The following is a 12,803-nucleotide window of genomic DNA, read 5'->3' on the forward strand; positions in this document are numbered from 1 at the left end:
ACTAATGTAATGCGATATGAGAAATTTAAACTCTGATTTCCTGCAGAACCACACTGACAGTCATCTTCTTTTTTAAAAAAATGCGAATCTCTTCTAGATATTAAATAGCTTACACTATCACGCATGTGCACGTGTGTTCAATTAATTTATGAGCCTGCTTCCAGTACTCTCCGTTCAGAATGCAGTGCGGTATATTTGTGTTATTTAATTTGTGGTTTGACTAAGCTGCTGGAGGTTTCAGCCTCCTTCATTTTATTTGGGACTACGCCAAAATTCACAACATTGTAATACTAGAACAGGCAATTTATGTTATTTAATGGTTAATACTGGGGATCATGCTAAACAGGCATTTAAGCTGAGGCATACTTCAATTTTAAGATAAGAGGTGGAAGTCATCTCAGTTTAATCAACAACTTTGTGGAAGTCTAAACAAAGTTTATCTGACTAAATACCAAGAGGATGATGACTATTTCCGAGGAACAAACCTGAATGACATTCCCGTACTGAATTACTGATCCGAGCAGCTTTTTGTTTTCAGAGTCATTCTGCTTTTTCTCCAAGTCAGCTGCATGCTGGAAGGCAAGAATGACATAAAAAGAGGAGGAAGTCAAAAATTAAGGTCATAAATCTCACACCAACTCCAGCACTGTTCACTGATATGCACAGTAATGCGGTAAGAAGGAATTTGGTTGGTTAGCTGTAAAACAAAGCATGGTAGTAGCAAAGTTCTTAGCCAAAAATTCACGCCTTTACAGAGGGGCTTTAACCGAAAACTCTGGCTCACGTCTCCATGGAAACGCAGTAGAGATTGCAATCTTCCATTTTATGACTGTGTGGTCAGATAGCAGATTGCTTTAAATGGTATTGTGCCGCAGCAGAAAGAGAGAAAGGAGAGTGTAGAGGGCAGAAAGGTAGGACAGTAGGAGTGAAAGGCTTCAGAAATGTCTATAAAAGGACTTTAAGGGTAGGTTTTAGAGTTATTATGTATATTTGATGAGCTGGAATTGTAAACTGAAGTGCATACTGAACATTTCTATATATTCACTGTGCAGCTTTGAGACAAAACCAAGACTTCTGAGAAAGTTAGTCTCCTGCAGCTCTGTCCCTGTCTCTTCATCCAGTGAACCCCGAGGACAGGTCTGTGTGTGGCGTACTGGTGTTTAGTGACTCCAAGGAGGCGAATATGTTGTCACTTCACTTACATGGAGCTTGTTGAGGAGCACCGTGTCTGTGTTCCCTCCGGGCTTCGCCGCTTTCCAGAACTGCTTCTGGGCCGAGTAGCGGTTCATGGGACACAGTCTGAACAGACAGTCTGGTTGGAGACAGAAATAAATTCAGAGATAAGGATGCACTGAGAGAGAGAGAAGCAGAGATAGAGAAAAAGAAGGAGATGATGGAATACAGATAGATATTCATGTTAAGCAGACGGACAGAGAAGGGGAAAAAATAGACTCTCATAGTCAAGTGGGGGGAAAATGGAGTCCAACCGCAATGTTTCCAGCTAAAACAGAGTGTAAACAAAACATGCTGATACACTGTGAATGAAGCCTGAAAATCAAATGTCAGTGCTACAAGTTAGTGAAGCTTGACTTCACATAGAACACAGACAGCGGTCTCCTGGGTGAAAGCCCTGTGTTTATTTCACCCATGCATCCACCCCGACCTCCTCTCTACATGGACTTTGTTGCTATTTATACTACATCATCTGACTTCCTCCTTTGCTCCCATCACAATTACTACAGCCATGAGAGCTCACCGCCCAACAACTAAAATAAATACGGGTAGCAATAAGCTGCTTGTACCATAAACTGTATAAAAGAAGTGGATGTAGCCTCTAGGTCTGAAAAGTGAAGCCAACGACGAAGTGCCTTTAGCTTGTATTCTTTCTAATGTCCAGCAGGGGGCGATTCCACTGTCTGCAAACAGAAGTCACACTGTGTAAAGCTCAATGAGAAAAGGACCCCACTTCTAACTTGATTAACTTAACTTGATTTATTACCTCAGCAAACATTTTCTTCACAAGCTTATGGTCTCAGTCCCTGTTTTCAAGTGTGCCTCAATTCAGCATGATGTTAATTTTGTCAATTATAGTCCAATTTACAGTAAGACACACGACAAAGCAGTGGTAGGCTTTGGGGCGTGGCTATCTTGTGATTGACATGTAGCTACCACAGCGGCCTATCAATCAGGATAGAGGTGTAGCAATGCATTTCCCCTAGAGCTCCACCCACCTGTCCTATTATAGTCAATTCTGGCTCAAAAAATAAATGAATTAATAAATTTGTAATGGCAAAAATGCCTAACTCAAGGCTTTAAAACAGCAGTTCACAAACCAATGGGTGCTGTTACAGTGGTTACGTCCACTTATTTACAAAAGAACTGTGGTGTCATTTGGGGGGAGGACTGTTTCCAATTAACAGGTTATATCTCATTTGTCAGGTTAGCTTTTCACAAAGGCCGCAGTCCGCAACATGTGGATGCACCTTGACTGAAGCCTGTAAATCAAATGTCAGCGCTACAGTGTAGGAGACGGGTCACAGCAGCTGCTTAGTTGCTACAACAAAACGATACACAATGTTCAATAAGCGGAATATCTACAACAAAACGTGAAATAAGATGACAGGCTTAACTAAATAAATGACCCCTCTTTGACATGTCAAGTGATGCATTCAAAGACCTAATAACAAAATCATATAAACACACACTCCTCTCTGTGATCCTATCCATGCATGTGTGCACACTTGCATTTTAAACACATATTCACTATTCTGCTGAAGGGAGATCAAAGGGCTTTGTCCGCTTCAGGTAGGAGCAATGAGGGACAGGGAAGCGTGCGTGCGTGCGTGCGTGCGTGCGTGCGTGTGTGTGTGTGCATGATATACAATCATAGTAATATCTGCTTACACCCTGCGATTAGACTGGGGTAAGTGACAGTGCACAATGTGTGTGTGTGCTACGATGTGACACAGCAATAAGCCGCGGCCGGTCAGAGTTCGTAACCCCAGCAACCATGAGACAATGCTGTCGTCAGCAGCACGGCTCTGATGGTGCTGCTCATTTTCATAGGTTCCTGTAGAAAGAATGCTGGAGGGAAAACAGCCCTTTAATTTGCATGTGGACACAGTTATAGCATAACAGAGTTCCTCTTCTGTATTACAAGACTTCCTCCTCAGTATCAAGCTACACAACCGCTGCAACTGAAGCACACTGAGACTTTTTACACCGTCTTAGTTTAGCTTAACTAACTACAGTTCCCTGCAGAGTTAAACTTCTGTCCCATCAGCGACTCCTCCCTCCGAGTCCTGGCTTTCCTCTGTCCTCACCTCCCATCAGAGCGAACTCTCTATTCTGAGAGGGCGAAAAGAGGAGGAAAAAGAACAATCTGTCCATCCTTCCCCATTCTCTCTCTCTCTCTTTCCTTCTCCTCCTGCTATGGCTGCTGTAACATGACCAAATAAGGCCAGCCCAGAGAAGGGGAGTGGGACGACTTAGGGAGAGAGAAGAGGGTGGGGACTCCCTGTCTTCCCCCCTTGATATTCTGTCATCCCTCCTTCTCTTTTCTGAATTCCTCTAACCATTTCATGTACCACTCACTAATGGTCTCTATCTTGCAAATATTCCTCTCACTCCCCTCCAGCCTCCTTGTCAGATATGGTTTACTTTAGTCTGAGCTAAAATACAGTCAGAACAACAGGGAAAAGGAAGTGAAAGAGAAATGAGGAAGACAGGAAGAGAGCGAAAGAATGTCATACAGAGAGAGTGCAAAAGGGGGGCGAGGAAGAGCAGAAGTGCACCTATGTGCTAAATAAACTGGTGTTTATGTGAGCCCCACATATGTTCACACAAGCTGATGAAACTCAAGTCATTTCTCACCAGATCAAACTAGCAAGTGTAAACACAGCATAAAAATAAACACACACACACACACACACACACACACACACACACACACACACACACACACTGGAAGCCCCTTTCTGTCAAGTGAGCTTCCCTTTCATTGGACGCAGCCTTTTTATCATGCCCTAAACACACAATCACAGCTGCAATATGAATGCAGTGTGTAGCAGATGATCAGGCCGCACTGGAGGTTTGACTTTGATCTCAGTCAGCTGGGAGAAAAAACAGAATACTGAAATCGGGGTTGAGAATTCCTTCTGGGGTCACTGTGCAGGAGAGGTAGGACTAGTCCCCAGGGCAGAAAACTCAAATGATTCATTAACATTCCTCTAACTTCAAACTATCTTTTTAAGAACTCCTGCCCCATAAACATCTCTTTATTTAGCACTTAAATATCTACTTGGGTTAATAAACAAAGCCTCTTTGATACTCGCTGCCCTGCCTGCACTTACTAACCTCAAATCGTGTAGCCCCGAGGAACGCATGATGAAAACTAAAAACATTCACAGTGTTGTTTGGGGCAAAGCCAATGCAAGTCTCAAGTCCTTCAGGGCAAGACATCTAAATTTTAAGTAAATTAAAAGCAAAGTAAAGGTATTTGAGGCCTCTGAATGCCAACTATTAAAATTACATTGCATTTAAACATTTGTCTGTGTTTACAGTTTACAAAGCAGAGACCAAGTCCTGTCAGTGCGAAGGCCTGAAGATAAAGGGGCACACCACAAATTTTAAACACCCTGTGGAAACAGATGCTGTGGCTCTGTAGGGAGCTTCCTGATGTCTGAGAATATAATCCTGATGGTGTCATCCTCAATTTGCTTTATGGGTGGTATGGCATCAAACTTTTTTGGAACTTGACCCCTAATAAGGATGAAATGTCACAATATCTACATCTTCAGCTACTTTGGTTTTTGACCATTCTTTTTTTCCACCTGTGTCACTTAAGCTGTCCAGCTTATAAAGTGCAAAACCAAATTGCAGAAATATCCCTTTAAAGCAAGAGTTTGATAAGAAGATCAACTCTCTCACTGTCATGTCTGTCTGTTAAATATGAACATCCAGCAGCCAGTTAGCTTAGCTTAGCACAAAGAACAGAGGAAATAAACAAACAAATCCACTTTCCAGGTCTTGTAAAACACTCCAATTACAGGTTATATCCCATTTGTTTACGACAATATAAGATCAAACTTTATTTATCCTGAAATAAATTGTTGTGCTGCAGTTGCAAACTTGGAACAGAGCAAATACATAAAAAGCATCCAAAAACCTCTAAAAAACGACAATTTGCTGTTTTACGGGCGGTTATGTACCAAACAGTTTCTTGGCTATATCAGCTGCTAGGCAACCGTCGTGCTTTACAGGTACTGGAAGGCGGTTTTGAAGGTAACACACCTTGTTAGTGTGTGATTATGGAGGGCCGTTCTATTCATTTTTGTCGTTTTGTTGCTAAACTTTGGACTTTCAAGTCTCAAGCTGAGTCAGCTTTTCTGTGGTCCAAGTCAAGTCCTCGTCAAAGTCAAAGTCCTCATTTTTTTGGTGACTTGAGTCTGACTTGAATCTAAGTCTCAGGTCTCCAACTATAGCTTCAATTTGTGCTATATTTAGGAGCCGGTGTTTTCAGCCCGTATATAGTCAAAGTGATGTACACTGAGTTATGCTTGACAAGGCAGGACTTTGATCCATTAGTGGTCAGTATGCGGAATATATGAACACAGAGTTATGCCAGGGTTATGCCGGAGTTTCATAACGATAGCATGATGACGCATGGTACAAAGATGTTATGCCTTAGCAGTAATTACCCTTCTTGAACAAACTCTCAAAAACACTGCTCCCTCTCTCACACTCTGCTGAGCAAGATGGTGTTAGATTCTGGCACCTTCTTCAAGCATTAACAGAGAACAAGCTTTGTGCTGATTACATGCATGGCAAGTGTGAACATCTTAGTGAGCGTGATCAGAAAGTAACAGTTTCTTTTTTTCTGTGACTGTCTACCTTTAATGTAACAAACTAATCTGGAAAGATGTAACAACTTATTTGTTTACAGTCCTGAATATCATCATATTGTGTGAGTGATGAGACAACAGACAACAAAACATTTATTATACATATCATTTATTACCCTTCAACTGAAATGTAATCAGTATTTACCTTCAATTTGCAGAGTTGACACTAAAAGGTTATTTTTTCACATTCATCTGTAGATGGAGGAAAGTATCTGCGCTCACCTTAAACCTGAGTTTAAGACATATCTAGCGGCAACCTCTGGGTCTGAAAAATTAAGCAAACGCGGAAGTGCCAAAAACTGCAGTTCCTCTAATGGCCACTTGAGGCTGGCTCCAAGAGCGAATCAATCCCCATAGATCCCCATGTTAAAATGCCTCATTTAAAAAGGAGAAATAAACATGTTTACAGCCTGATACAAAAAACGGTTTTGATCTCTATAGCTTATTTAAACATTCATCACAACTGTATGGAGGGTGAATTTTTATATAACTCATCTGTTGAAATTTGTCCAAACATGGTCACCTCGGGTTACTATTTGCTCTGAAAATCCAAGATGGCGACAGCCAAAATACCAAACTCAAGGCTTCAAAACGGGTGTCCACAAATCAGTGGGTGATGTCACAGCAGCTACGTCCATTATTTCTATACAGTCTATGGTGTCTATTAAGGCATGATTTGTTACGTCACGGCTAGTTTAGATGCCAATCATGGTTCAATATGTGACTTATACTAGTGTGATATAGAAACTTGAAGCTGTCAGTGCACGTACACTGAGAATGGACTGTTGAGTGAAATTGGAGACATCTTGTGTCCAGTAGTTAAACTTTTGAAATGAGCACTATTTGCATATTTATTCAATCAACAAAACGCAAATGGGGAGGAGGGGCTCAAACTGACTTTTTTGAGGTCAGTTTTTCCATATAGCTCCTCTAAAAATGTCCATCCACTGTCCTGGATTTGGAGGGTCACGTTTCAGCCAGTTCCTAGTAATGGCCTTTTTGCATGCCAGTATAAGGATTTTGAACAGATTAGTGTCCTTCTTGGAATTATGTCCTCAGGTATTGATCCCAAGTACACAATCCATGGGTCCTTTGGGATCTTGTAACCTAAAACTCTCTCAAGGATTGGAATAATTGTATTGTCCTTTTATACATGACCAAAATATATGTGAGTGATTCACATACGTCTGCCCACAGAATCTCCAACAGTGCTGTTTACCTGATTGTTTGCATTTTGGATATGGCGTGATGAAAAATTCAATTATATTCTTCCAGACAAATTCTCTCCTTCTTTTGGAGAGGGAGTGACATGCAGCAAAGGGCCACAGGCTGGAGTCGAACTCGGGCCACTGCGGCAACAGCCTTGTACATGGGGCGCCTGCTCTAACACTAAGCCACTGATGCCCCGTTCTTACATGTATTTAACATGTCTGGATGGAGCTTTAAATTAGTTTTGGATCTCGCCTGGTGGGTTGGCAGATGGGGAAGAAGTACTCTGATCTTTTACTTGAGTAAAATATGTAATACTCCAGTGTAAAAATACTCTTGCATTTAAAAATTTACATAAATAAAAGAAACAAAGTATTGACATAAAAATATACTTAAAATACTGAAAGTAAAAGTACCCATTATGCAGAATGGCCTGTCTCCGAATTGTATTATAATATTGAATGAATTATAATTATTGATGCATTAATGAGTTCTTCATTTTACTTTTGCAGCTGGAAAAGGTAGAGCTCATTTGAATTACTATACATACTGCTAGGTAGCATATGAATTTACCCTCCACGGATAAATTAAGTTTTATCTTAATCTCTAATAATATGTGATAACTTGTTGATTTCATTTTCAGTCATCTGAATCTGCAAAGTAACTCAAATTGTCAAATAAATGTAGTGCAGTAGAGAGTATGGTGAATGTGATAGGAAAGGTAGTATCAGCGTGGTAGTGGCCTATTTGAATCCATTTTGTTTGAGACCATGCTGCAAGGTGAATGTGTTTGCTGATCCTGTAAGTTTATTTATCTCCTTTAACTTTAGCTTATATTGGAGTTATGCTATGTAGCGTGTGAAATAGAGTATGGTGAATGTGCTAGGAAAGGTAGTATCAGCATTGCTTCTACCTGGAGCTCGCATGTACGGAGCCTGGGCTTGGTTGAAGGTGGCAGTGCTGTTTGGGCTGAGAAAGCCACGTGTAAGTAAGGTAAAGGAGGTTATTGGTTGGTGTGGAGAGCAGTGAGACCTGGCATTAGGGGAGTGTCTCTGGGACGCCAGAGATCACTGTCTAGCCTCCTGGAGGTGTCGTGGGACCAACTAGACGAAACACTGGTGAAAGGAGGTTCCCACCCGATGACCCCAAAGACATGTTAGTTATCACTGCTCATTGGTTTGTATAGTTAAGCCTTGCCATAATAGCTTATCATAGGGCTTAGGAGGTTATTCACTGAGTGTTGATCCTTTTTGAGAGCACAAACTTCTTGTGTTTATTTGAATGAAGTACAATATGTGCCTCTGAGATGTAGCAGAGTAAAAATTTAAGTAGCAGAAAATGGCAATACTCAAGTAAGTACCTTAAAGTACACTAGTACCTCAAAGTTGTACTTAAGTAGGTGTGTGACTAAAAGTACTCAATTACTTTGCAGCACTGTGTTAGTATATCAGTGCTATCATGCAATCCTGCTTTGAGTGGTCTTGCACAAGGGCCGTAGATGACTCAGAGGGATCACTAACACCAGCTCTTTAGACGTGTACAGTTCAATAAAAAGCCAATAAAAAATCCTGCACTCACTGACAAACTTCCCAGACTTAAGAGAATCAAGAGGAAGATGCTTGTAACCGTGACGACCATAAAAACTATTGAGAGGGTGTTCAGTCAACAGAGATGATTTACCTCTAAGGCAGTTTTATCAGAGAGCAGAAATGACACAACAATCTGACGCTGTAAGAGGAGCAACGACAATACACGACAGCTTTTAATTAGATGTAGTGGGTGACAGCACGGGGCTGCATAATTCACAATGGTACACAATCTAAAGGTCATGGTTTCAAGTGCAGAACGAGTAAAGACTAAAATACAAATTTCCATGTCATCTCATCTACATTGTCTGCTATCCTGTCATAAATGCAGCCAAAGCATATCACGCAGGACAAACATCGTGACATGTCTACAAAGTAGTCATCAGTGAGGCCTCCATGCAGTAATTAGACGACATCAAACTGGCCAGGGACCTGGAGAAACACACTGCATAATACTTCTTCTGTGTTAAATCAACAACATCCTCGATGATCTGGTTTGTTTAAAAACCGCTGTTCACTCCAAGGTTCTTGTCCTGTTGGAGATATTATAGAGGAAGCAACTAATCACTTGTAGTGCATCTAAGACAATAAATGGGACTACCGACAACTGCTCCCCTGTTTCCTGCAAGACCTCTTCTCTCTCAATAGACAGGAAAGCAGTATATGTGGGTATTAGGAGAGGAAGGGACTAAAGACAGAACCCTTCCTGGTGTTTATCTCGGATGAACCACCCAACTAGTCTGCAGTATGTCTCTGATGGTTTGGGCTGACAAGAGATAGGTGGTGGCGAGGACTTGCTGCTGCAAAGTTTGTTGGCTTAGGGAGGTTTAAATGTTTCTGTTTACGTGCAAAAGGCATATGAGGAAATGAGATATGAAATGAGACGAGAAAGAAAAAACAAACAACCCAAGAGTTGTAGACATGTAAAGCCAGGACAAAGGAGATGCTATCCACTGTAATAGTCTTCACATGCTATTGGTTTAGTGAGGAACATGTCAGGATAATAACAAACAAGCAGAAAAATCAGCTCTTCCTATACAAGCAGGGGATCCTTTGATGCCCTCGTCTTTGTGTTTTGTTTAAGATTTTTGAGCCTTTATCAATCTTTTTCCCTTTCCCCCAAAGATTTTGGATTTTGAACCTTTTGGATATAAAATGTCATCATTTCATCATTATATCCTACTAGGCATTTGTGTGACATTTAGCACATGAATTATTGAGTTATGGCCAAAAACATGCTTTGTGAAGTCACAGTGACCTTGACTTTTGACCACCAAATTCTAATCACTTCATTATTCAGCCCCAGTGGATGTTTGTGCCAAATTGGAGGAAACTCCTCAAGACCTTCTTGAGATATTGCGTTTATGAGAATGAGACAGACGTAAGTACAGACGTATGAAAGCACCGGACAACCCGAAAACATAATGCCTCTGGCCTAATGGAACTAGATGGCACTCAGTTTGTGCTAACGGCAATCTCTCTTTCCAGAAATCATGACCTGGTTACTGAAAATAATCCACAGACCTTGTTGTGATCTGTTTCATGTAGGAACTATTTTCTTTTGTCCAAACTACACCCTCCAACCGTATCACTGCGCTGAAGGAAGTGTACATCTACTGCTAGCTCACCTAGCACCACTGAGCTAGCTAACGTTACAGCTCAGCAGAGGACGCCATTGATGTTTACATCTTGTGCTGTCCTGGGCACGAACCTTTCGTCCATGAGTAAATGCATGCTCACTTCTGTGCAGTGATACAGTTTGCAGGTGTAGTTTGGTAGAAAGAAAAAAGTACCCGCATGAAACTGCTCACAACAAGGTCTGTGGGTTATCTTGAGTAAACAGGTCACAATTTCTGAAAAGAGAAATTGCTATTGAGTTTTTTAAAATGTACTTTTTGACGTTTTGAGCACCAAAAAGCGAGTGCCATCTAGTTCAATTATATTTGAGAGAAGGCAGACGTCTCTACAGCTGATATCTCCAACACTTGGCAACTCACACCCAAAAAATCTAGACCGATGAATAGCACTACAGGTGAGAGGAAAAATATGTATTATTGATTCGGGTTGACCTGTCCCTTTAAGCATTTTTCAACAATAAACCACTCAAACCAAGTCTTTTTTCATCAATATGTGAGCAGGCACAAACAGAAGCATGGGATGATGATTGATGATTCAGTAAAGGAAAATTAAAAGCGGGTGACATTTGAACAATGCAGCATTCAATCTACCCTGCTACTTCAACACACAACAGAGAGAGCTGCCATCACAGCAACTTGGACTAAGGCTGACATTTAAACAAGTGAGCGTCGACATATAACTCACAAGTAATCAAATATTCATTCATATTCATATCTTGAACTACTTATACAAAGTGCTTTCTCTGCGTTAGATGTGCTGACTGCTGCTCTGTATACTCTGCAGTCAGTGCACTATCTGAGCGTGTAGGTGTGTGTGTGTGCGTGTGTGTGTGTGTGTGTGTGTGAGATGGCATTTCAAATACTGTCCGGTTGAAACACAAAGCAAGGCTCCTTGTGTCTCAGCATATGCACACAGACTACATGAGTGAGAGTGTGATTGTGTGGTGGGGTACTTGTGTTTACATTAGGGGGAAATGTTACGCATACCTCAGCAATGACAGTGTAAGGCCTTGCATGTGGACATGGCTAGTCTGGCCTTGTGCCCTCATAGCATCCACTAAGGAGGATTATCCCTACACAACTGTGTCGCTCTCAAACAGCTGAGGAGCCTCCCAAACAAGGAGGAACAGAGGAGTGTTCGCTCTGCCAGAGGACACCCGCAGGACTTGAATTAGGAAGTTTGGGGGGAAAAAAATGTAAGCATATGTAAGCACACTTATCCAGACTGTGTTTGTGGATGTTTAAACAAGGAAAAACCAGTTTCTTGTTTGGTTTTAGTAACATTTCACACATCTCAAGGGTTCTGCATGGCAAATTCAAGTCTGTAAGGCACATAGTTCATCAGAAGTTAAACAAATGAGGTTCTCAAAGCACACCATTTTATTTATAAACCGCCTGCGAGACTGTACTGCAGATGTAGCACAGGCTTCAAATGTAAATTTCACATGACCTTGGCTCAGCCCTGACGATGACCTGCCTTTGCTGTTGTGTATCATGAACCTTGGATGCATTTAATATGTACACATCTGCAAAACATGTTGTCAACTATCTAACTCAGCATCAGTTCAACAGTATAAGAAACAATCTTATTGATTCAAAATTTGACAACTTGCAAAGTCTTCACACTCTAAGCAAATAGACAGTGATGATTTTTGGCTCGCACACACTTGCGCCAGGGACACTACATCAAGTATAAACCAAGCTTAGTAAAAAGGAGTCCAACTGAGGCATTTTCAAAAAAAACCAAGATGGCTACAGCTGATGTGGAACTTTCTGATAAAGTACTATTACTATCAAATGCTGATGGCAAAGACATGTTGATGCTACACTATCACAGCTCATCTCTGCACGCTGTAGTCTGTTTACAGACTAGACGTTCTAGGTCTATCCAATTGCGTCTTGAGGCTTTTTGATCTATGGCCATTGATAACGCCTCTTAGAAATTGAAATGAACTGAGGGGTTCCTGGCTGCGGTAACAGGACACAGGCGTCACGAGACACAGTAAATTAAACAAAATGGCCCCTGCTTATGCTTGTGACATTATTTTTCAGAATCTCTCCTCCAAAACTCACTGAAGTTAGGTCAATACATCCTTACAAAGGTGTTCTGGCTGATTACTGACCTATCTACAGATTACTAGACTAAATAAAGATTGTTTACATAAATGGGGAGATATCTTTGGAGGAATTGCTGTACATCCATCCAAAAGAGTTTCACAGACTTGGCAAGCAGCACTGAAGCTGCTGAGACTTGTGGTGGCCTGACTCCATGCTAAGACACTTCCTGTTGGGTTTCTCTTTAATTTACCACCCATCTGTAGGTATGGCTTCACTGTAACCTCTTCTAGTTGTTTTAATGATCCTATAGGTCCCATTTTTACCTGTTTCTGACTGCTGTTACACATCCAGAGAGCTGTTACAGTGACATGAGGGCCTCTCCGGGTCAAGACCAGCTGACATGGTGAAGG

General features: G+C 41.3%; 1 protein-coding gene across 3 annotated transcripts in view; it reads right to left on the reverse strand.

The window, feature by feature from the left end:
* Window positions 1–12,803, reverse strand: part of LOC126385721 (inositol 1,4,5-trisphosphate receptor type 1) — a 101,032-nt gene that overhangs the window by 78,306 nt on the left and 9,923 nt on the right. For all 3 annotated transcript variants that reach the window (XM_050037606.1, XM_050037605.1, XM_050037604.1), the window contains exons 4-5: window positions 1,203–1,312; window positions 486–572 (exon numbers count right to left, since the gene is read on the reverse strand). In XM_050037606.1, the coding sequence (XP_049893563.1) occupies window positions 486–572; window positions 1,203–1,312 (197 nt within the window). The remainder of the gene's footprint in view (window positions 1–485; window positions 573–1,202; window positions 1,313–12,803) is intronic.

The sequence above is a fragment of the Epinephelus moara genome, chromosome 24, assembly GCF_006386435.1.
Source record: "Epinephelus moara isolate mb chromosome 24, YSFRI_EMoa_1.0, whole genome shotgun sequence".
Classification (NCBI taxonomy): domain Eukaryota; kingdom Metazoa; phylum Chordata; class Actinopteri; order Perciformes; family Serranidae; genus Epinephelus; species Epinephelus moara.